The sequence below is a fragment of the Papilio machaon genome, chromosome 9, assembly GCF_912999745.1.
Source record: "Papilio machaon chromosome 9, ilPapMach1.1, whole genome shotgun sequence".
NCBI lineage: Eukaryota > Metazoa > Arthropoda > Insecta > Lepidoptera > Papilionidae > Papilio > Papilio machaon.
Window position 1 is genome coordinate 4,977,063 of NC_059994.1, and position 24,613 is coordinate 5,001,675.

The 24,613-nt window shown below is 33.7% G+C and overlaps 5 protein-coding genes across 5 annotated transcripts; 3 read left to right on the plus strand and 2 right to left on the minus strand.

Moving 5' to 3' along the window:
- Positions 1 to 683: 683 nt before the first annotated feature.
- LOC106717528 (retinoid-inducible serine carboxypeptidase-like) lies at positions 684 to 6,106 on the minus strand. Its single transcript, XM_045679475.1, has 9 exons — positions 6,091 to 6,106; positions 5,262 to 5,509; positions 4,838 to 4,937; positions 4,200 to 4,330; positions 3,994 to 4,104; positions 1,431 to 1,758; positions 1,189 to 1,266; positions 920 to 1,068; positions 684 to 749 (listed from the first exon to the last, which is right to left on the minus strand). Exons 1-9 carry the CDS (start codon positions 6,104 to 6,106, stop codon positions 684 to 686), a joined length of 1,227 nt encoding a protein of 408 aa, XP_045535431.1.
- Positions 6,107 to 6,253: 147 nt separating this feature from the next.
- LOC106717517 lies at positions 6,254 to 7,711 on the minus strand. The gene is made up of 4 exons (XM_014511391.2): positions 7,599 to 7,711; positions 7,282 to 7,531; positions 6,806 to 7,009; positions 6,254 to 6,537 (listed from the first exon to the last, which is right to left on the minus strand). The coding sequence occupies exons 1-4, from the start codon at positions 7,644 to 7,646 to the stop codon at positions 6,254 to 6,256; spliced, it is 786 nt and encodes a 261-aa protein (XP_014366877.2). The 5' UTR covers positions 7,647 to 7,711.
- A 4,762-nt stretch (positions 7,712 to 12,473) lies between these two features.
- On the plus strand, positions 12,474 to 15,670 carry LOC106718285 (programmed cell death protein 2-like). Its single transcript, XM_014512339.2, has 8 exons — positions 12,474 to 12,754; positions 12,867 to 13,033; positions 13,272 to 13,460; positions 13,789 to 13,895; positions 14,470 to 14,594; positions 14,690 to 14,843; positions 14,937 to 15,090; positions 15,245 to 15,670. Exons 1-8 carry the CDS (start codon positions 12,647 to 12,649, stop codon positions 15,531 to 15,533), a joined length of 1,293 nt encoding a protein of 430 aa, XP_014367825.2. The 5' UTR covers positions 12,474 to 12,646; the 3' UTR covers positions 15,534 to 15,670.
- A 2,239-nt stretch (positions 15,671 to 17,909) lies between these two features.
- LOC106707534 (protein N-lysine methyltransferase METTL21D) lies at positions 17,910 to 19,553 on the plus strand. Its single transcript, XM_045679407.1, has 3 exons — positions 17,910 to 18,232; positions 18,315 to 18,510; positions 19,198 to 19,553. Exons 1-3 carry the CDS (start codon positions 17,952 to 17,954, stop codon positions 19,429 to 19,431), a joined length of 711 nt encoding a protein of 236 aa, XP_045535363.1. The 5' UTR covers positions 17,910 to 17,951; the 3' UTR covers positions 19,432 to 19,553.
- A 3,604-nt stretch (positions 19,554 to 23,157) lies between these two features.
- On the plus strand, positions 23,158 to 24,518 carry LOC123721258. The gene is made up of 4 exons (XM_045679476.1): positions 23,158 to 23,414; positions 23,571 to 24,213; positions 24,285 to 24,376; positions 24,477 to 24,518. The coding sequence occupies exons 1-4, from the start codon at positions 23,271 to 23,273 to the stop codon at positions 24,516 to 24,518; spliced, it is 921 nt and encodes a 306-aa protein (XP_045535432.1). The 5' UTR covers positions 23,158 to 23,270.
- Positions 24,519 to 24,613: the final 95 nt, after the last annotated feature.

Consider the following 24,613-nt stretch of genomic DNA (forward strand, 5'->3'; position numbering starts at 1 on the left):
TATCCAAATCTAGTAAGATGATAAAAATTTAAAAAATCTGTGTGTAGGTGTTTAAGGGTTAAAAAATTGGTACTTTTTCATGTCTCTCCGTTTTGCAGACGATGGTAGTGAGTTTACAAAATTTATAAAATAGTCTTTGGTCCATTGTTTTTATAGCGCAATGGATATGCAATATCTCTGAAGTTGCCAGTAATATCTTACGAGTGAGACAAAGTTACATGATTGCGGTAGTTAAGACAGAGAAAGGAAATATCTCTTGTGGGAGATTTCAAACTTTCGCTTTCTTTTGTTGTTAAATTCAGACACTTTAGAAGTAATGCCATTTGTAATGTTGATCCTAAATAAATACTAATTCAATTTTAAATCAAATTATAAAATTTTAAATAATTTATTTCTTTGTTGTATAATGTATTGACATATTTAATGTTTTTGCTAAATGAATATAAGACTAATTAATGAACGAATTTATAATTTTTGGATAATCATTATTGTTTATTATCTTGACACGGTGCTGCAACGAACAAGTGTGTTTTTATTGTTATATAATATGTTCATTTATAATCAATTTATATGTGTAAATACTTGTATAGTGATGAATTATGGAATTATATACGATTACCATAAATTTCTGTTTTTTTTTAATACCGAAAAATAAATTAAAAAATGAGAACAATATTTTTATATTATAATTCTTCAGACATAACATAGTTTAATATTTGTTCCATTGCGATTGGGTTTTCTTCAGGGACCTGAAAGAGAATATTTTTTATGAATAGTTGCAATAAAGTCATAGCCAAAGTGAAAAATGTAATAAAATAATGTTTAAATTCATGTAACCAATTACAGTTTTAGATTTATTAAAAGGATTTTTTTGTTGATCATAAACACATCCTTGAAACAATTAGACAGTTTTGCTTACCCAATGTCCGGATCCAAAAACGGACCAGAAACTAAGCCGATGCGCTTTTTTGTAAAATCCATTTCTATGACCGTTTATGCGTACTCGTTCAGCATTTCTGAATTGTTCTGCCCCGTGCCATCTTAACTTGTGTACCCAATTTGAGGCGCCTAAATTAAAAATATAAAAAGTAAGAGAGGAAATTACTGAGAGATTTATCTTGCGACAAATAACTAAGTATAACAATATTATTTAATATTTTATTTGCAATATATCGTTTTAAAACTTACCTGCTAAGGGTGTGACAACATCTAAGTTGCCATTGTAGACAGCTATCTTCAAAGATGTCTTATTTAGCAGTTTTTCTACTGTAAAAAAATCATTTTAATACCTAAGTTTCTAAATTCTTTAATCGCTTCCAAATAACGATAGTAAATTTAAGAATTTTATATCCGACAATTTATGAAATGTCAACTGATATCGTTAAGAGCTCTTTAACTGTTAAATATATAAATTAATATTTAACACTTACAGAAAGAAGTTGATGGCACGAAGAATGCATTATTTAATGTAAAAAATGCCTCATCTGAGATATAGTTCCACTGCAAACTTTGATTGACTAGCGTCAGCGTAGGCTTGATGTACTCATTAACTTTTCTAGCTAGTTCATCTAACGCAGGATACGGACTGGCTTGGTTAACATTATTGAAGTTTATTTCCATACCAGCTTCCATATTTAATATGCGAAACATCAATGTATTCAATTTCTCAGTGTACACGTAATCTTTTTTATCTATGTAGTTCACCATTTTCTTAACTAAGTTCGTAGTTTTTTTGTATGTGGTGATATCGATCACTCCCTAAAATAAGACAAAAATTATATTTCATGTTCTTATGCTTAGTTCTGTTTTTAATTAAGACTAAAAACGTTTAATGCTAAGACAAATCTTTGTGATGTCTACAATTTAATAAATTAAATATTAGCAAATATTAGGTCCTTACATATGAAATTGGCGTTTTTCGTACTGGCCACTTTAATCACGAATTTCTCCTCTTTGGTAAGGAATTCCAAATTCAAATTTGTACAGCTATAGACTCATGTATTTGTGGTTCGATGAGCGTCATTCATTTGTTTTTTTTCTTCTGTTTTTTTCTGTTTGCGTCACTCATTTTACAAAATGGAAAACTTAAAATATCGCATTATTTACGAGTACGAGTTCCGCCGTGGCACTAGTGCTGCGGAAACGACTCGAAGGGTGAATGATGTGTATGGCGGTCGTGTTGCAAAAGAAAACACAGTTCGTTTTTGGTTCCAACGTTTTTGTTCTGGAAATTTCGATCTGCAGAACAAGCCCCGTGGACGGCCTGAGACTCAAGTTGATAATGAAGAGTTGAAGGCTATTGTGGAAGCGGATCCATCGCAAATCACGTCCGAGTTAGCTGCAGGCTGCGATGTTAGTGATAAAACTGTTTTAATTCACTTGAAGCAAATTGGGAAGATTAAAAAGCTTGAAAGGTGGGTACCTCACGAATTGACTGAAGCAAACCGGCAAACGCGTGTCGACTGTTGCGTTACATTACTAAACCGGCGCAATAATGAAGGTATTTTAAACCGAATCATTACCTGTGATGAAAAATGGGTTCTTTACGATAATCGGAAGCGCTCAGCGCAATGGTTGGATCCTGGCCAGCCAGCCAAATCCTTTTTTTTTTTTTTTTTTTTTGTACGAGGGGAAATGCAGTTACGCACCCCTGCGCCGGGCCTGAATGTGCAGTGGCGCAGGGAGTGTGGGACTCGCCTAAAGTCGTTCGGCCATACCCACTAAAACCCCTCGGGCCCTCCATTCCGCCTTGTGGCTGGGTCACGGGAACACTTGCGCAATCTTCCGCGACCCAGCCGGCGTTGTCCACTCGGACTCTCCTCTTGTGGGGACAAAGATGTAAGGAGTCCCCACAACACACGTCTTAAAGGCGCACCCAATGCTAGGGAGCGCCTTACACCCGAAAGTTTGGCGGGCGATAGGGCAATAGGCCGTCCATCGCCCGGAGCTCTTCTGTTACGGAGGCAGACGGCGGGTGTGCGCCTGCCGCCTGCGCCCGTCGCGACGACGACGAAGAGGGTCCGCGGCTGCGTCCTCCTCCCGCCGACGTTCCGCCGCCTCCTTCAGCGCCATCACCTCTTCGCAGAAGGAGGCGACAGCGTTCCAGGAGCTCTCGCTACCCACCATCGCATTGACGACAGCAGGCAGCGAGAGGTCCGTCCCGATTACTGCCACGAGTGCGGCGCGCTGGGCCGACCAGTGCACACACGACTCCAGGGTGTGCTGGGCCGAGTCCTCAGCGTGGCCGCACTCATGGGGCCAGCCAAATCCTGCCCCAAGCGAAAATTAACCCCAAAAAAGTTACTTGTAAGCGTTTGGTGGACTAGTGCCGGTATTGTTCATTACAGTTTTCTCAAATCTGGCCAGACTATTACGGCTGATGTCTATTGTCAGCAATTGCAAACCATGATGGAAAAGCTAGCGGCTAAACAACCTAGGCTGGTCAATCGCTCCACGCCACTGCTGCTTCACGACAACGCTAGACCACACACTGCGCAACAGACGGCTACTAAATTAGAAGAGCTTCAATTGGAAAGTCTAAGACATCCTCCGTACTCCCCGGACCTTGCTCCAACAGATTACCATTTTTTTTCGAAATTCGGATAACTTCTTGCAAGGGAAAAAATTCAACTCCGATGGGGCAGTCCAAATCCCCTTCAAAGATTTTATTGATTCCCGTCCGACTGGTTTTTTTAGTAAAGGGATCAATGAACTACCTATGAGATGGCAAAAGTGCATAGAAAATAATGGTTCATACTTTGATTAATTAAATATATTATATTAAAAAATATTCGACTTTTGTTCCTCCCATACAAAACGCCAATTTCATATGTAAGGACCTAATATAATCAAATATTGTCACACATCGTACTACTAGCTAATTAGGAGCCAAGCAATTATGGTGACTAAAAAAACTTTCGACCTGCTTTTAGTATTAGCCCGAGAAGACTTCAACTAGTTAATGATATCGATAAATAAATAAATGTATCACACCATATTATAAAGGAAATTTGGTTGCACTAACGTACTCTCCTTTGGATCTACCCAACCGCTACCAATTCCGATACCTCTCAAATTCATCTTGAGTCGTTTCTTTTCAATCGCCTGAAAAAAATACTTCTATAAAAATCCTATCAAGTAATGTTAGTAACATTGCATGCAACAACCAATGCATGCAAAATAAAACCAGCCTTCAGTACCGTGTGCAAATATACGCCCAATCTCGGACACAGTTTGCCCCCGTAGCTCTGACCGAAGAGATACGTGGGTGTTTTACGAAATTGTTTATGCGTTTTAAAGAACGCCTTTATAACTTTCGTAAGGTCTAACGCTGAGAAAAAAACATTTAAAAAAATTAAATTTACATAACAATAAGAAAGTTCAAGCTGTTGCATACAATGCATTTATCACGCTCGATGAAACCGCTTACAGGGAAAAACATAAAATTAAAAACTATGCACACAACGATCAAACGAAGATTAAGAAATCTTGAATAATCTTAGATTTTTTATCTTTAATCCAACTAAAAACCAGTCGTATGTTGTAGCCTAACCATACAAATCTTTAATTGTGATGCATAAATTGAGAACATTAAAATGCGTTTAATACACTTCAATAAACACGTTATAGGTTTAAGTTTTTCCTATGTTTTTACTAATTTCGGTATATATTAAATGACTACAACATATTTTTTAAGAGAAGGGGGCAAACGAGATGCGGGAACACCGAGGTTATCATCGATACCTATGGACAACACTGAAAGAAATGTAAATTGTTGTCGGCGCAATATTTGATAGACTGCCCAAAACTAAACAAACTAATATAATTACTGACTTACCCATTTGCCTGTCAGTCTTTACTAACAAAGATTTGTTAGTGACGTAACTAAAGCCTGTGCCTACTGGGTGATCAATTAACAGTAAATTTCTTCCTTTCACCTAAAATGAAAAACATTGTCAAATAATCGCAAACCTTTGAAACCTTTGACATTAGTCGAATTTTTTACATTTTTGTGAATATAAACTGAAAACAATAAATTATCCAACGCTCCTCTTCGACTAACAATGGCTAATAAATTAAGTAATTTCCAGTGTTCATGCAATGACGAAATCTACGAAGCAAAACGTGTGACAGTACAATACCCTATTGTTGCTTCCATGCTTTACTTAATACTTATAAAATTCGCGGCCACGCAACGTCTGGTTAAAATATTTAAAGTGTGATTTCTTTTAGTGGCGATATTGATAGAACTCAAAACTTACCCAAGTATGATTACGCGGTTGCATATTCATATCTATGGGTCCGATTTCAGCAAAGTTTGCAATCCCACTAGCCGCGAGACCCGGCCCTCCTTGTATCCATATGATAAGCGGCTTTTTGTCAGCTCCAACTGACGTGCCATCGGCGTAATAAAACCAGTAGAATAGAAACGCACCTGGTCGAACTTCGACGTACTTTTGTATACTCTTCCAATGGAATTCTTTTAAAGTATCCAAATAAGGGTTGTGTTCTGCAATATAATAGTCTATTAAGTCCCAAATGTCTACCTCGACTCCATGAAAACATACACACATTTTTTAAAAATCGTAATGGCAATTTTGCGTGAAATGGAATTTAAATCCCGCGCCGGTTTGGCTGTAAAGTATTGTTTAAATTACTGACCCGCAATGACCCTTTTTTCGGTAACAGTACTAAGCGAAATTCTTATTTTGCTTATAAAGTACACATGTTATAAGTTTGCCATTCAAACCCACCTTCACAATGCAAATGTCCCGCCAAGCACAACATAAATAAACTTATAAAGGTCACGAACATTTTATTCTCAACGATACTGCGGTAAACTAGACACCCGTGTGCACAACCGAAACACTCGGGTACATTTAACAAAATAAAGCTCATCAAAATATTCACTGACATCGCGCGATACCATCGTAACACTAAACGAATTAATTACGAAAAATAAACTACAAAAATAATGTACGAACACACGGTTTATACAACAACTAAATGATGTTTGTCACGCGCTCGCTAACCATCCGAGATACGTAGGTGGGATATCCTATTAACTAATCTCTACCACATTGCAATTACGCACAGTTGTCGACATGGTACTGACACTAGAACGTAATTTGCAATGATAATGATTATAGCAACTGTATTACAATCACAAACGCAAAACTAAACTGGTTATTACATTAAATCGTTACTACCAAACGTATTTGTCAATAAAACAATTTTCTTAATCAATATGTTTTTATTTAAATAATAAATCTAGGAATGAGCCAAATACACCATTACTGTTGTGAGCATAGTTTATAATTCTATCGCGAGGACGCCTGTTCGAATTTCGTTGAGGTAGCGTCGAGAATTGTATGTTATTTATATACTTGGAGTTGAGCTTTGATGTTGTTTCTGGCGGTCTGTTGGTAGGCCTGACTTGCGTGACCCCTACCACATGTCCGAGCGGAGCCCCTACCACGCCGGGTCGGTACACCGCGGTAGTTTCTTGAGCATCTTCATGAACAGGTTTCACGTAATCTGATGGAAAGTGCATCCCGTTATAACCTTTATAACTTTCGCTGTGGCAGTTGTTATTGTTGCCCTTTACTCACATTTCACAAGAACTTACTTATTCATAAATACTTAAATTGATAAAAATAAGCATATCTTCTTTATTTTGATAAATTTGACAGTATCTTAATTTTCATTGTTATAGCATTGTTATAGCAATTCATTAATGTAACAAGTTTAATCGCATTTACCAAATCTTAGGCAGTAATATTAAAAAATACAAAGTGTTACAAACCTGATGGCCGTATAGGTGATGGTGGATGATAATAATTACCACTAAAGTATCCGCCAGAGCCGTACGGTGGTCGTGTTGGTCGACCTGGTCTACCAGGTTGAAAAACTGAAGGGTAGCCATCGGGTGGTGGTCGCAAAAAGGAAAAGAAGTTCCCCAAAAAGAATCTATTGTCGCTGCTATGTCTCCTGCCAGATTCTGTTGTTGCTGTAAACAATAAATTATTTTCTGTAATCTGAACGAAAAGAGGTAAATGGTTCACATACTAGTCATGTATAGTCATCCTTAGCAGATGTCAGTCAATGAGTGCCAGGTGCGATCCAGAGACTGATCCAAAACATACAGAAAACCTATTTCCAATATGCTACAAAATGTGTCACTGGTACAAGCATAGTATACAGTTGTTTTTAAAAATTTAAGTATTTAATAACTGGGTAGGATAAATAAGAACCTATAATTATTTAAATCAAGTTTCGTACCTGAGCCAACATCATTTTCGTCATAATCCACTATTTCTCCGCAGTCTTCTGGATCATTTAAAGGATCTTCTTGAAGATTAGGACGGTTTGATTGAAAATTATCCGGCACCAATAAATCATAGAAAGCACCAAAAGTTCGCTGAGTGCCGTACCCAGCTGTCAGCACTCGTCTGTGAGGTGCAATTTTATTTGTAGGACACAAAGACGGACTCACGGTAATTCCTTCTGTAGATCCCGATAACGCAATAATCTGAAAACAAGTAAATTCGTTAATATACGTATTACATTCTATTAAAGCACTTTTAATTAATACCTACAAATAATATTTTTATTAACCGATAATAAATCTCTCGCGGATGCACCATTTTCGCGCGTTTTTAAAATAAGAAAACAGTGTTGCTTGCTGTTCACCTGCTTTCTGAATGAGAAATCAAAATGTATTGTCACCGATACTTTGAATCTCCCACGCACAACATGCACGACGAATGATGAATCCTTGAGCAATGAACGCCCCTTATATGAAAAGATCGTTTTGGAATGTAACGAAATTGACCTAAAACATGTAAAAGTTGAAAAGGTAATGAAATCAACTTAGGATGTGTTCTGACAGATTATTAGATTAACATTTAACGTTTTAAAGGTCATCAACACGTCACGGCACTTGCGCCTATAACGCAAAGGGATTAGCAGAGATTATGTTTTCGTTTTACAAACTTTTCGAAATTGTGTATTGTTCACATAACACTGATCGGCAGTAAGCACTAATTTAGAATATTTAAAGTTCCTTAAGAACTAAAAGGAATAACATAACACACATAAAAATAAAAAAAAATACAGTCGAATTGATAACCTCCTTCTTTTTGAAGTCGGCTAAAAAGTGACAAAAATTAAAATTTAGAGAACAGTTCGATTTGTTTTTTTACTCTATAGGCAAAAGGGCTTCACCAATAATACCTACTTCTAATTATTCTGAGTAACTAACTAAATAATTTTTATCTAGTCCACAGCAGTAGTAAGTGCAGATTAACTGTTTTGATATAAGACCGGATATCGTATATCCGGTCTAATTTAATCTATAGTTTTGTCGGTACTATAATTCCGCTCTAATAAAGGTACGTAATAAATATATATAGTAACTAGCTGTCGCGACTCTGTCTGAAAAAAAATGTAATAAGAAGACTATGTGTTCTTCCAGACTTTGGTCTACGTCTATGCCAAATTTCATCGAGATTCGTGCAATCGTTCTTGAGATACTTTCAAAGAAATATCCATCCATCCATCTAAACATGCGCATTTATTATGTTAGTAAGATGTAGTGAAAAATATGTTAAGTCACTTTTCGTATATGTTTGTAGTTGTGGCACACGATTATTTAAAACAGTTAAAAATTTAATCGGGAGCATCTATCTGACTATTGCCCGAATACTGAAACGTCACTTAAATATGTAAGAGCGTCATATGCCCGAATACTGAAACGTCACTTAAATATGTAAGAGCGTCTTAAATTATAAGACCACGCTTAAACTCCAATATGGAATTTTCGTAAGTCAGTTAAAGACGCATCTCAACTTTGATGCCACTCAAGTCGTACCATGCTTAAAGGCCACTCAAATCACATTTCTTATACTGGATCGTCACTCAACGACATTTTGCTGTCAAAAGAACTGTCATGTCGACTTAAGTACGCCAACAATTTAAGAGTGGTCGCGGGCTATCTTAAAAGTGAAAATCTAAGGTGTTAACATGTCTGCTTCATCATAATCATCGCATTCGGACAAATAAAATTCTCATGTCACAATGTTCGTTCCCGTATTCCTCCGAAATGGCTTGACCGATTCTCATGAAATTTTGTAAGCATATTCAGTAGGTCTGAGAATCGGCCAAAATCTATTATTCATACCTCTATAAAGTTTTTTTTAACTGCGCGCGAACGGAGTCGCGGGCGACAGCTAGTATTTATATAAAAATGCCGACTGAACGAGAATATATCGAAATCGCAAATAGGTTTGTAGCGACATCTGTCTGCGCCCGCTTAAACTGCTTAAAAAGTGTCTTGATGTTATTATGATTTATTAAAATTTTATTAATTTAAACTTGTCAAAACATAACGCCAAATGCTTTCCATTCTACAAAAGTATGGTCAAATTTTTTATTTTTTTTTATTTAAAAATACTTTAAACAGAAAGGATATTTTTTAACAACCTTCTTTGATTTTTGATTATTTAGTATTTTTATTTTAAATTTCTTTACTATTTGGGAATGAACACGTCTTACAACTATAGGTTGTCCAAGCCATGCTGCGTGAAACGGATACGTAAAGTGAATTTTAAGAAAACGTAATCGAGAACAAGTATTTTTTATACACTCTTTGACCGAAAACAAAGGATGTTGCCATGACGTAAAAATAATACGTCTACTTACGGAATCACGCGCTTACATGTCTTGATTTGCGTTTGTGTATACCACTTAAATTTTGACGTCTGTTAAATTGTAAGCAATGCTTACGAAAGGAGATATTTAAGTAACGTTTCAGTATTCGGGTATTAAATTATAAGACCACGCTTAAACTCCAATATGGAATTTTCGTAAGTCAGTTAAAGACGCATCTCAACTTTGATGCCACTCAAGTCGTACCATGCTTAAAGGCCACTCAATATCACATTTCTTATACTGGATCGTCACTCAACGACATTTTGCTGTCAAAAAAACTGTCATGTCGACTTAAGTACGCCAACAATTTAAGAGTGGTCGCGGGCTATCTTAAAAGTGAAAATCTAAGGTGTTAACATGTCTGCTTCATCATTATCATCGCATTCGGACAAATAAAATTCTCATGTCACAATGTTCGTTCCCGTATTCCTCCGAAATGGCTTGACCGATTCTCATGAAATTTTGTGAGCATATTCAGTAGGTCTGAGAATCGGCCAAAATCTATTATTCATACCCCTATAAAGTTTTTTTTAACTGCGCACGAACGGAGTCGCGGGCGACAGCTAGTATTTATATAAAAATGCCGACTGAACGAGAATATATCGAAATCGCAAATAGGTTTGTAGCGACATCTGTCTGCGCCCGCTTAAACTGCTTAAAAAGTGTCTTGATGATATTATGATTTATTAAAATTTTATTAATTTAAACTTGTCAAAACATAACGCCAGATGCTTTCCATTCTACAAAAGTATGGTCAAATTTTTTAATTTTTTTTATTTAAAAATACTTTAAACAGAAAGGATATTTTTTAACAACCTTCTTTGATTTTTGATTATTTAGTATTTTTATTTTAAATTTCTTTACTATTTGGGAATGAACACGTCTTACAACTATAGGTTGTCCAAGCCATGCTGCGTGAAACGGATACGTAAAGTGAATTTTAAGAAAACGTAATCGAGAACAAGTATTTTTTATACACTCTTTGACCGAAAACAAAGGATGTTGCCATGACGTAAAAATAATACGTCTACTTACGGAATCACGCGCTTACATGTCTTGATTTGCGTTTGTGTATACCACTTAAATTTTGACGTCTGTTAAATTGTAAGCAATGCTTACGAAAGGAGATATTTAAGTAACGTTTCAGTATTCGGGCATATGATTCGTTAATGTTTAATTAATTTATTATCCGTTTAAATTTTTTCAGAAAACATTGATTATACTCCCGATTATTTCTATGCTATCTGTCGCGATTATAAAAGTTTCATTTTATGGGATCGTGTATTATTTTTCTCTAAGCTAACTCTGAACTACTTATGTCTTTTTAAAACTATTTTTTCTACAACTATAACTACTTAATGATAAGTGACAAACTCGGTTATCCAATATCTAGCCAAATATCAAACTACGCCATTACCTAACCTAATTTGGATTTTTTATTACGTGATGAAATTATTTAGGAATCATTTGAAATGAACAATGCTCTTATAAGTAACCACTTTCATAACGTTTTACTAAATGTGTTGTAAATCGACAACATTATGAGACTTTGCGCCTTATTAGTAAGGGCAGAATAATAAATTAGAAAACTTTTTAGCAGTCGAAGGTCAGTGGCAATTTGTTATTCTATTTCATATAAATAGGTATTATGATTTATGCATGGCCTACGACTATATTATATTAGAAAAAAGTCTTTGTTCTAATTTTTCCACTTAACGGTTTAAGCGTTCTTTGTTAGCAATCACAACTTCGCTACAATCGTAGTAGGTCCTTTAGATTTTATTTTTCACTTTATGTAATTTATTTTAATTCATTTTACATAAATTAATTTGATTAAAATAATTTACTGAAATTAAATTAATAAGCTTAATTTAGTTTATTTACTATGTTTGTTTAACTGTATATTAATTACTGCCTAATTGAATTTATTGTTTTTAAACTAGAATATATGAAAAAATATAAAGGAATAAACATGTGAGCAAGGATGAAAAGGCGGCATAGCGCAGCCCATTATAAAAACATCGCTACAAAGTGACTCCGACCTTTTCCCGAAGGACCTTAGAAAGTCGCTTAGCTAATGATCGATCACTCCGAAATGTAAATGTAGCGGTTAGTACTGAATATGATTGTACTATAGCTGTTCCCGTGCTGCTTCATCCGCATAAAATTCCATTAATTTTTGATACACATAAATACTTTGTTTTGTTTTTTACATTGCGTTAAACTTTCAATAATAAATGTCAAAATTCAAATGCTAAATGACAACGAAGGCCTTGTGTGTGTGTATATATTTATGTGAATGAAATATGTTCCTGGTTACGGTAGCGGCCAGGGTGACGGCGGGGCACAGGACCGATCATAGTGGCAATCTTTGGGGGAGGCCTATGCCCAGCTGTGGGCGTTACGAGGCTGAAATGGAATGGAATGTCGTGAATTCTACGATCCTGCAATATACAGAAGTGTGTGTTTACATCTTATTATATTTGTATAGATATAGAGGTTGCTAGATCAGTTCCAAGACCTCATAAATTAAGCACTGAAATTGTTCATTTACTAATGCGGAACACCGTTGCAATAACTTTACAGCGCAACTAACTTTTTTCTTCAAAACAATTCATTGAATTCTTGATACCTTCAAAAAATTCATACAATTTTAATGATATTTTTTTTGTAATTGAAATAAGTTGATTTGGAAGTAAAATGAAAGTATTTTAGTTGGGAAAGAAAGAAGCATGCAACATTTGAAAATGTAATGTCAAGTCGAATGTCACTACTAGTATCAGTCACTGTCTCCCTGTCATTAAAACATCAATATTTATGAAAAAAAGGTAAGGGTTCAAAAAAAAAAACGTGGGAAATACTACTACTACTTGTTAACTAAAGAAACGTCGCAAATCTAAAAGTATTACTGTTGCGTCGTGAACGTGAATTCAGCATGGCTAAACGACAAGGCAAGGTATATTTAGGTTATGAAGAAGAAATCATTGGAGAGAAAAACCAAGTTCTTCTGACTTACAAAATGAACAAAATAGGTGGTATCCCCGTAAGTAAAATTTAATTTAAGTAAATATAATCACCTCGTAGTTGGCCTCGAAATGTAAATAAAAATCGTGAAGTATAAGAAACTTAACGAATTTGTATTGTTTTTATTTTAGAACTGGCCACCGCTAGATAATTTAAATTATTCTTCGAAATGTCCATTATGTGGATTATACCGAATGCTGATCGTCCAATGCTATGCCCCCCTGGAAAACTCTGTCTACCACAGAACATTGTATGTGTTTGCCTGTATTAGTCCGAATTGCTGGAACTTATCAGAAGGGTTAGTTAAATTTACTGAGTAATGTATTTATAAAAAATAAGTTGAATGATGTTTTAATGTCCTAAATTAGGTAATTTATGATTTGACTGAAATTTTGGACTCATATTTAGTAGCTATAATTATCTTAGTTGTACAATAATTAAGTAATTATTGTTTGTGAAGTATCTTTATATGTAATGATGAAAATAACAGAATTGTGTAAAATATTCCTCTCATTCTATGAAACAATATTTTTTAGTTGGGAATGTGTCCGAAGCCAAATCCAAGAATCAAGTGGTACAAAGCAGGATAACATTATTGTTACACAAAGTGCTGCCAACCTGGCCTGGTGCAATGCAGCTGATGAATGGGATGAGAATGACAATGGTGACTCTATGAATGGCAATGTTATGAATGTTGACAATGAACCAGCTAATAATGGCATGAGGTGAGATTTACTATATATTAATTACCTGAGTGTCTATCAAGAATATGTGTCTGACAGTTGTGAGAATGTATTCCTAACTTCATTGCAAAATTAGCCATCTTAATTAACCATCTTTGATGGTTTGAAAATGTTCTCACAAGTATTTGATTCTTCTTTAGATTCCTTCCTTCCCAAAAATTTTCAAGAAATTTAAATTGTAGAAGAAGTTTAAATGTATTTAAACTTTCATGATTTAAAAATTTTCAACTTGAGTAGGTATATATAAAAAAAACTTTTGACTGTTTGGTTTTGAACTGAGAATTTCAATTACATAACTATCCGGTGACAGAAACTCCGATGATGATGAGAGCAATTCCTACGAGTTGGAGACTGTTGAACAAGCATTGGGAAACTTACAAGTGTTTGATGCTCATAATGCCAACATGTCCCCACAAGGTATGTTACTATTAAAACCTTTGCGAGACATTTTAACAAACAAGTTAAGGCAGGCATGAAGTGAAAGCGATTCTGACCTAATTATAATCCCCATACCCTTCCCACCCTTTTCTTGCACTGAAAGGATGGAAAGAGTCTGTGGATTTGACAAAGGAGGGGACACAGGAAGGAAAATAGCCTCTTTCTGTGCATTCCCTCCTCCATTGATCAAAAGTAGGGAAAGCATTTGCATTTGCGAATGTCAATGGGTAGCGGTCACTTTGCTATTATGGGAAATTCAAGTGGCCGCTTGCTCGTTTGTCACCTTATAATAAAAAAAGTTGAACTGACATGTAATCTGATGTCAGTTTAAACTGTAGTTTTAGTTAGTTTTGTTTCTGTAACTTTTTTTTATTTCCACACTAAGTTTTAGAATAAACAAGTCAAAATGGATGACTGCAATTTAACCCAAACTTGCAACAATGAAGAAACCCCAACAAGTTAACTTAGTGCATATTTGGTCTACACATGTATTGAGCCATTATTTAATTCCTTCACCTTTTATTATATTTTACATTTTAATAACATGTTACAGGGGCTGTGGGGTCTAACAGTGGTCCGGAGGCGGCGGCAGAACTAGAAGGAGGAGATGAACCAGGCCTGGTTATTGTGGAGACTCCCACTGCCACCATGAGTGATATAGAAGCATTGCTGCATCAGGTATGTTTATTATGAAACTTCTTTTACCCTCGAATAGCAAAACCGCGAGTAAGGAGCTTTTAAAAACGTTTAGATATTTGTTAAAATATTTTTAGACTGCGGAGCTACCCGTTGAGTTAAGAAACAAACTGATGCGAGCACCAATGCAGTTCATTCCAAAGTATATTTATGTTGAAGAGGAATACAAGAACTCATGCCTTAATGACGATCGCGTCACTGAACTACTCAATAAATATAAAAATGAAAACGGTGAGTTCTTCAATTATTGAACAGATAATAACTGTACTGCTTGTGTCATTTGAAGTAGAATATGAGGCATGAAGAGTATTGTATCTTTTGTAGAATTAGATTTAGGTGGGTTTGCTGAGAGAGGGGCGGGAGCGGGGGCGGGAGGTGGGGACGAGGAGGCTTACGAGGAGGCTGCCCCGCTACACGGCGACAAACTCTTCCACGCTTTTATCACACGATTGAAGAATAACCCTGGACAAATATTAAGGTACTTGGCCCTTGTTCTCATTTTGTAGATTTGTAATTCCCTTTTGAGCTTTTTTCTTACAATAAATACATGATGACCATTCCTAGAAGAAATCAACTGTACATTCACTATGAGTTTGTATGATTGATGATGGTATAAATAAGATTGTTTGCAGATACACGCGAGATGAGGCTCCTATACTTGGCGCTCCTTTGGCAAATAACTCCGCCATACCCGAGTCACCGAGTGTGCCCAATGTTTGCAGCCGCTGTGGATCCAGGCTTATCTGTGAACTACAATTAGTTCCAGAATTCGCCGATACGCTGAAAATCTCCCTCAATGATATATTGTTGTCGCATCTACATTTCCTCTCCGTACTTGTCTTCACTTGCTCACAAAGTTGCTGGCAGCCAATGGACACTGTTGTCAATGAAATCGTCGTCTTCCAACCAGAAATCGTTTAATTAGTAGAATTAGTTGGAGCTGTAACGTTTTGTCTTTCATCTCGTGGTAGAAATTAATTAATTATGCCTTATATTTTAGATGATTAAGATCATTCTCTGCTTTCTACATATTTTAAGGGTATAGAAGATGTAGTTTTAAAAAAAACTTGAGAGGTGTCAGGGGACACCCGGATGGAACGAAGTTCCTTTCAATTAATTAGTGAAGGAACCAATGTTTATTCTATGCATAAAAAACTGAAGTCTTCACAAGAAGTACATTTTATTTCTATGAATTTTCGTTATATATTGTCACGTCGTTGCCATGGTGATATAGCAAAAAGTGTCGTGACAACTTTTCGTAAGAATTTTTTCCATCTAGCCCCCTTTCACAACGCGCGATAAGGAACTTCGTTCCAAAAATACTGAAATAATCGATGTGGGACGAGGGAGAGTGGTCTATCCGTGGTGATATTGGTTAACATTTTACCCCAACTCATCCTCGAATACTTAAGATATGATAAGCTCAGCGTAATCTAAAGGAAATATTCATATAGCGTCCTTAATATGAAAATTTTGTCGTCCATTATTAGCTTGTACAAATAATATTAGTTAAATCAGTTTCATCAAAATTTACCAAAATACACTCCAGAAACAAATTTATAAATACGCTTACTTAAGCGTTATTTTGATAAAAATATTCTATCAAAATAACGACTACGATCTACTACGAATTCATTACTGTTTTTATGTTATTGCTAGATTAGATTTATTATTTTATTGAAAAAATTTGCCGTTTACATCTTATATTTTATGTTATGTATAGATTTTCAATAAATAAATAAGAAACATGGGTTAAAATATCTATAATACTTGTGTATCTAGTCAGTTCCTTTTACATAGCATTTATAGATTTAATTTATTACAAAATGTTTCTTTAGTATTTAAGTTCAAATATATTTAATTTAAAGGACATTACCAATTATAGTTGTTACGATAGCTTATTATTTTTTCTCATTTGAATTTTACATTTGTCAGCTGTAAGAGATCTTACTACTACCACATACATATATCTTAGTACTTAGCAAATACAAATATAATTTGGTTGCTATATGCCTTTCACTCTTTATTCATTTTCTTAAAAAATATCTACTTTACAATTATTGAACAAAATGATTTTTTTAAATATCATTCAATATGACATAGAACAATGTCTAAAAATTATAAAAAAAATTGAAATGTTTTTGTTTCAAAGCAGTTTAAATTAGCAGACTTAACTTATTGTTAACGTTGTTTTTAATATACTTACGAAATATGCATAATAATTCGTAGCTGTTCTCCATCATCCATCTGTATCCAATAGATATATTAAGTGTATTTTAACCATTATTTATTTATGTACATAGTAAACATCTTTATTCTTGAAAAATATTCGTGTTTTAAAATAAATACATATATAGTGTACCACTGCATCGAAACACACGCAAGAAAATACACATCAAGAAGTTTAATGCACGAAAAATGTTATATTGATTTACTAATGTTTACACAACACATAAAAATTATCATACTTGTAACTAAATAAACCAATATCGTAGGCATTATTCCGTCTTTGTTTAGTGGCTAATAAAGTTTTAATGTAGTAAGATTAGAGAAATTATAAAACTAATGAACAACTTTACCATGAAATTACACGGCAAAAACTTGAATTAAAACATACTGTCGTCTTTTATTTTTTCCTGGAAGGTATGAACTCTCTATTATTGTACTGAGAGTGATTTAACTTCACGATAAAAGATTACCATACCAACTACTTGACTGAGTCACAGTGAATATCTTTTAATATTTTCTGATAATATATTACGCTACGTCCACCTACACTTAAAAGCGAGTTTTATTCTACACCTATAGTTAACAATAAAGTTAAAAAAATACTCCTTTTTATTTATACCTGCAGCCCCGGGCCTGTTGTATACGGAGTCCCAAAACACAACAGAAGCCACTGGACAATTTTGTAAATAAAAAGTAAAGATGTTAATCCAGGGATCAATTTATGATTTATTTACTTTTTCATTTGTTAGCTTAATGGTTTTTGCCTTTGATATAAATCTTTGAATGATTTTGGAAAATAAAGGCAAAAGCAACATTCGTATCAAGTAGAAGATATTCAAAAAGCAAAATCACGAAAGTATCGACTCTAAGTTTATTAAAAAAAAACAATCGATTCGTAACCGATTGTGCACGGGCATCCCTATTGAGAGTTGTCAAATGCATCAACATATACTTGACATTGACATTTGACTTCAAAACAAAATATAGAAATACATTTACAAACATGTCACAGTAGCAAATAGTGATCCAGTGCAGTAAATTCATAGTTAAAAGTTTATTCGGTACGTTAGTACCACGTTCTTTAACACATTAAAGTTACTTTTTGTCGCCATGATTAAGCGATTCAAGTTGCAAATGTCTCATCGCAGGGGCAGTTTATCATCAAATGACTTGTTTCCGCGTGAGATTGATATAGAAATATGTTTAAAAACTTTAAAAATATATCAAAAACTTGAAGGAGATGTTAATTGTGTGGTCTGGGACGCATCTCTAGTGCTAGCGAAATATCTTGAAACAATATGTCAAGAAAAGCCCGATTTCTTAAGTGGAACAAGGGTATTAGAATTGGGATCTGGTTTAGGTGTTGTTGGCCTTACAGCAGCTACTCTAGGGTTTGTATACTCCTAAGATAAGTTACAATTATTTTTTTTTGGTTTTTATATATTTCTTATGTATTGATATATTTTTTTCTAGTGCTCAAGTGACTCTGACAGATTTACCTGAAGCTTTGCCATTACTTCGATTAAATATCAGTGAAAATAAGCAAAAAATTGGAAGTATGGGTGGCTATGCAATTGCTGAGGTCTTAGAATGGGGTGACAATAATTCTGATATACATAAACAAGAGTTTGATATGGTTGTTTTAGCTGATTGTGTTTACTATGAAGATGTAATTTATGTCAATATTTTAAATTTTTACATGCTAACAAAAGGTTTACTTTTGCATGATGCTTTGTCTAAGTTTTGTTTTATTATCATGAGCTTTAATTGCATATTTTATTATTTATTTCATTTATATGATGCATGAATGCAGTTACATATTATATTTATATACACAATGATTGGTGATAATTAATGACATGTTATACACCTTATAATATAATTTTCAATTTATTATAAATCATCCTTAGAAAAGTAAGTTAATCAATTGAGACATCATTATTTATATGTTTTTGTTTTGGTAATATAAATTATTTTTATTGGGTTATAAAAGAACAAAATATGCATGGCCATAGGGTATTTTTTACATTTCTATATTTTTTGTATACATGTAACATTTTTATTTATGTGTTATGTACTTACTACTGTAGGAGAAATTTTTTAAGCATTGCAATTGTTTAAAATTTAACTTTATCTTATTTGTATGGATAAATTGTTTGTAAGTATTTTCTATTTTATAATCTTGTTTTTATGCATAGTTTATTTTTTTTGATGGTCATTGCATGAATTTATCACTGGGTAACATATTTGTTCAATCATTTACAATAATGTTTTTTTACTTTTTACTGTGGCTGATTTTAAATTTACATCATATAACCTTTTAGCTTATTTGATATAATGATACTAACCTTTTCAGGCTGTAGAACCTTTGATTCAAACATTACAAAATTTGAACTATACAATATTGAAGAAACCAACAATATATCTAACACAAGAAATGCGTGATACAGAAGTTCAGAAAAGACTTTGGAATGAGTTTTATGAGAAACTTACAGATTCTTTTCATGTACAAAAAATACCTGAAGATGAACAACATATGAACTACAGGAGCCCAGATATTGTATTGCTCAAAATAAATAGAAAATTATAGGATAGGAAAGTAATAGAAATTTGTTGAATATAGGTTATATTAAACGTTATACTGTTAATAAATTAGATGTAGATATTCTTCATTTGAGTACAAGTATTGTGATAGAAGTAAATAAATAGTACAAATAAAGCAAACTATAGTAGTATAGATAGATAATTAGACTTATTTAAGAGAAACAGTATAACTATTTCTTTTAAATAAGCAAGTTTAGTAAATCATATGGTTCAAAATAAATAAATAATGCCTTAATATAAATATATTTACAATTTTATGTTAGGTAAAATAATGTTGTGGTTGTTCAAGTTGGTTTATATTTTTGATAATATTTTAATGGCATTTACTTCAACTTATTGTTTAAAAATAAACTAAATGTATAGTATATTTATAAAAAACTATTTTAATATGTTTTACACCATGTGAAATGTTTTTGCTAATTTGCATTTCTCTGTATGCAGTTGTGAGATAGAGAGAATAGTATGTAGTATAAAAAAACTCATTATTACAAAACATTGGGCATTCACAAGACATGTTATATTCTTACTTATTACAAATACTTATTATAAATTAAAAAAATAGTTTCACAAAAAATGAAAATTTAAATAAATAAATCTTCAGCTTGATTAGTGATACTTATTTCATATTAAAAATATAGTAGAGTTAAATTGCGAATATGTGACCCAAAATAGTATATAGGGCTGCCAATAACAATAAATATAAATCCAATTACAAACAGTGGAAAAAAGCAACAACCAGTAGCACCAACCCTTATCTCTTGGACGTACTAAAAACTGTCTAGTAATGAATGAACTGAAGTGTTCTTACTTTTCACCTCTCGAGATATTTTTACCAAGATCTATATTAAAACTGAATTAACGCCCTATCTGGTAGAAAAAGGTCAAGTGAATGCTAATTGGAGTATTCGTAGCGTAGTTTCGTTTTATTATTTATAGCCACCAATTTTACACCAGTTACGGATTCGTGGCTATGGATTACATGTAGATATTTTGGGGAATAAAATAGCGCACTAGCTCTCTACTCCCAGAAGACAAAAGAAAGTTTGGTATTATTTGTTTTTGTACGGACTAGTAATTTGCATATATTTTTTCCTTAAAAAAATGCAGTCCAGAAAATTTTGCTATCGTTTTACTTGGATATAGTGCCGGAAGTAATAGAGGCACTGCTGTAGCAGTCAATTCTTTAAAAAAAATTGTAACACTCCACTCTAGTCTGTGTAAGTTTCTTCGTCGTCATTTGATTTCTTATCTTCCATTCAGCCTCGTAAGGCATGCTGTACTATGCCTGCAATGTGTAATGTAAACCAGGCATTATTCCTTCTCCGTAGCTCCACGAGTCGAAACTCACTGATCTCTCGAAATAGATAGGCGATTTGTTGGAAATTACAGCTTTTGCTTCAAATCCGATTTAACCGCGCCTGTTAACGTTGCTTGAGTTAATTCTGTCTATAATATTAGTTCGAATCCTCACCACCGCTACCGTCAGCGCTAAAATGGCGAAAATTAAATAGGCACAAAATATTACGTTTCATATCCATTTATCAAGCAATGGTCAGTGGTCAAACTATGCTGATAGCTCACTAGCGTCCGTCTCAATTAAAAAAAAGCATTACAAGATCCTTATCCACCGTCCTTTATAGTATTGAAGCTATCAATTTAATTGTTAAACCTGGTTAAGCCGCAACTTAACGGTTCAAGTTTATGTGAGCTGAACTTTTGAACCAGTTCATAACCGATTTACTGATGGCTATTATCTATTAAATGGCTGTTATATTATGGAAGAAGAAGAACAGATAGGCTACTAATTAATTGCTTTTTTTTATTTCGCTCGGGCGACATCTAGTAGTGAGTAACTGAAAATTTCAATAGTGGTATATGTGTAATATCTTCTTCTCTTATCACGAAAGAAAGAGTTTACTTTTATCTGCGCGAAAAAAAGATAGGACGGAAAAATACTTTTTACTTAGTGTTATTGGAAAAGAATATTTATTTAATTGGCCACTGGGCCATAACTCAGATGAAGAATTATATAGATATGGCATGCGCGTTCACCCGTAAGGGACAGATAGAGAGTACTATAGACTATACCTATATATATGTAAAAGGATTGGGGTTACCAGTTATTTCTTTTGTCCCGAAAATGAATAATTACGATATAATTTAATATAGACCAATTTATATATTCCCAATTAAATTGTAATTAATAAACGTAATAAATATAAAAAACAATGCGTAATTTTTGTTTATGTGACTAAGATTACATAAACAGATTTTTTTAGTAATACTTAGTCAGGTCATAAATTCTGTTACATGTTTAATATAAAATAATTGAAACAAGTTTATTCATTATGTGACCATTTATATACCAAAATGAACTTAACAAAACATAGATTCTTATGACACTAAAGTTTATTCAAAATGACATCCGTGATTTTGAATACAGGCCTTCAATCTGCTCGGCCAGTCGTCTATCACAGCACGAACGAGGTCCATGTCAATATCGGCGGCTGCCTTAATCAAGGATGTCTTGAGTGACTCCAAAAAAAGATTTTCCCGATATTTTTTTCCCGCGTACTGCTTCAACAAAGCGCGGCATCTCTTCAGTCTTAGGTCCATTAGACGAGCATTCAAACGATGTCCTATTTTTCTTCGATATGCACGAAGCCCTAAGTCTTCATAAAAAGCTACAAAAAACATACCAATATTATAGTCATATAATTTTAAATTACTCTGTATATCATTACAGTGAACACTACATGTAAAACTACTTAATATTAAACTATTTTGATTGTAATTTCTAAGAAACAAAATTTACATGGGACAAATTAAAAAGCATACTCTTTAAAATCAACGGGATAAGAAAGTATCAAATATTTAAAAACACAGCATATACCAGAATTAAAAACTCCTTTTGAAATCTGTTGAAAATAGTATAAAAAATGTGAATTGTTTCATTTATATACATTATACATACTATAATTTATTTCCCCTAAATTCAGGGTAATTTTTACAACAAGATGGTGGTATTATTTTTACGGGTAATAACCAACCAATTTGAAAAGAAGTTTAATATGGCCGCTTGTTTCCCAGATCTACAGTATATTATTTGACACAAATGACATCTGCGTTTGGGCGCATAATGTTCGAAAAATACTATTTTATTTTAGCTGATTTTACCCGTATTTTAACATATTAGTTATTACAAAGACTGTAAAGAACAACTAGTTTGTATTTTCTTCCTTATTTTGTATGAATACATGTGAATAAGTGCGTAGTTTCAGTACTTACGAGTGAAAGGTTATGTTTTTCTCTTTTCGCTCACTACGGCTTTTACAACCGACGATACAGCAGTATACCATGTTTTATAAACTTTACCTTACTAAAACTGTAATATTTTTGCACAATTACAGCCACTAAGTACTCACAATTTTCGAAAAATAGCACGAATGTCAAACTTTGTTAGGGACAACCTAGGTTGTTTGTAGGGGACAACCTTTGTTCCAAACAAACCCCAAACCCTGGTACGCAGAAAGGGACGGAAGATAGTTATCCCTGTCTTTGTCACGTCACAGGAATTGTGTATAACTGTATCTCTCTCACTCACGGTATTATTATTACCGTGTCATAGACTTGGGCCATAAGTATGTGCTCTTTGGAGTTGAATGTCAATTGCTTTTCATACACACTCTTTGAACATTTCTGAAAGCTCTGAGCAAAAGACAAGCAAAGTCAAGGAAGAAAAATGTCACCTAAAAACTTTACGAAGACTACGATGTGAAAATTTTGTAATAAATATTTTTATTGAACATTAATAAAACTTAAAGCATGAACAAAAACAGTACTAATGAATGTATACCGTGTCCGCCTGGTGATTCGTGGATTACGTGTAGATCGAAGTCCCACCACAGGCGAATATATTATTATAACACTGTTACCGGTGAAGCAATATGGAATTTAACCGATTTTGAGGTAAGGTTAAACCTAATTCTAACATTGAACATATTTTTTCACTGCCATTTAAATTCCAAGAAATCCGTTGCTTGTGATCAGTACCTGTTTAGTTTCGTAACTATAGATAAATAATGTGTTGGTTCATTTTTCATGTATACTTTATCGTTGTTTCAGAACGATAAGTGTAAGAAGACAACAAAAGAAAGTGTTGACGCCAGAGACCATTCAGACAGCTATCCAGAACCAAAGGAACCACCTCGCGACATTTGCAGAAAAATCTTTATATCTGAATCCAATGAACAAAACAAACATACTGATTATACAAGTACAACTTTTAATGAGTGCACCATTAATGAACCATATCTTGAGCACAATTTATCCCATAATTCTAAAGTTCAGAGATGTGATAACATAAATCAAATGAATGATTTCATGCTTAGTGTTCCAATGGCACCAACATCAACTCCCAATAATTCTCTCTCCTTAATTAATCAGCCGCAAGTTAAAATAGAGCTAGATCATAACAATGTAGAGGAGTTTAAAAACAACTATGTGCATACAACCTCAATGCCACTTAGTAAACGTTTTGAAATAACAAAAAATATAGATAGTCCTATCCGCTTTGTCATGCCGGGTGAAGAGGAGAAGTCAACAGCTCTAGAAGTTTCAGAAATTGATACAGTTACACAGGAGGAAATTGATCCTTTACCTAGTAAATACCAACAATTAATTGTTGCTAGAGATTTGAGGCAAATAATTTCATTAAAAAGACAGTCAAATGTAACAAATAACATTGGACAACAAATAGATTATAACAGTAAGTATAGACTTGTAATTTTACATTTACCATATAAAATCTATATTGTTTTAATAAATGATGTTTTGTAGGAACCAAAATTAATAGCAGTATTATTGGGAATTTGGGCATCAATAATTTTGAAGAGTATCAAACAGACAATATAAATCAAAAACTTTTTACGGTGAGTGTACTTTATCTGTATGAGATATATTTTTTAAAGTTTTATCACAGTAGACAAAGGATATAGAAGTCAACATCACTTTGAGTAAAATTGAATGCAGCTGAACCTGGATAAGGGAGAAAATGCTATAAGCAACAGATAAGTCCAGATGGACAACCTCCATAAGAGAGAAACTTGGATTAATTGATTAAGCGAAGAAAATATTGCCATCCTTTGCTCTGTGGCTTATCCATATAA

Bases quoted from the DNA above. Each gene is read 5' to 3' on its own strand.
- LOC106717528 (XM_045679475.1), bottom strand. The intron at 4,105-4,199 runs GTACTGAAGGCT...TATTTTTTTCAG, and splicing joins TGGGCGTATATTTGCACACG to GCGATTGAAAAGAAACGACT. The intron at 1,069-1,188 runs GTAAGTTTTAAA...TTTTTAATTTAG, and splicing joins TGTTGTCACACCCTTAGCAG to GCGCCTCAAATTGGGTACAC.
- LOC106717517 (XM_014511391.2), bottom strand. From the start codon at position 7,646: ATGGTGCATCCGCGAGAGATTTATTATCGGTTAATAAAAATATTATTT. The intron at 7,532-7,598 runs GTAGGTATTAAT...ACTTGTTTTCAG, and splicing joins GGTTAATAAAAATATTATTT to ATTATTGCGTTATCGGGATC. The intron at 6,538-6,805 runs GTTTGTAACACT...ACTTTCCATCAG, and splicing joins ATCACCTATACGGCCATCAG to ATTACGTGAAACCTGTTCAT.
- LOC106718285 (XM_014512339.2), top strand. From the start codon at position 12,647: ATGGCTAAACGACAAGGCAAGGTATATTTAGGTTATGAAGAAGAAATC. The intron at 12,755-12,866 runs GTAAGTAAAATT...TTTTTATTTTAG, and splicing joins ACAAAATAGGTGGTATCCCC to AACTGGCCACCGCTAGATAA. The intron at 15,091-15,244 runs GTACTTGGCCCT...GATTGTTTGCAG, and splicing joins AACCCTGGACAAATATTAAG to ATACACGCGAGATGAGGCTC.
- LOC106707534 (XM_045679407.1), top strand. From the start codon at position 17,952: ATGATTAAGCGATTCAAGTTGCAAATGTCTCATCGCAGGGGCAGTTTA. The intron at 18,233-18,314 runs GTTTGTATACTC...ATTTTTTTCTAG, and splicing joins CTTACAGCAGCTACTCTAGG to TGCTCAAGTGACTCTGACAG. The intron at 18,511-19,197 runs GTAATTTATGTC...TAACCTTTTCAG, and splicing joins ATTGTGTTTACTATGAAGAT to GCTGTAGAACCTTTGATTCA.
- LOC123721258 (XM_045679476.1), top strand. From the start codon at position 23,271: ATGAACAAAAACAGTACTAATGAATGTATACCGTGTCCGCCTGGTGAT. The intron at 24,214-24,284 runs GTAAGTATAGAC...GATGTTTTGTAG, and splicing joins ACAACAAATAGATTATAACA to GAACCAAAATTAATAGCAGT. The intron at 24,377-24,476 runs GTGAGTGTACTT...AATTGAATGCAG, and splicing joins TAAATCAAAAACTTTTTACG to CTGAACCTGGATAAGGGAGA.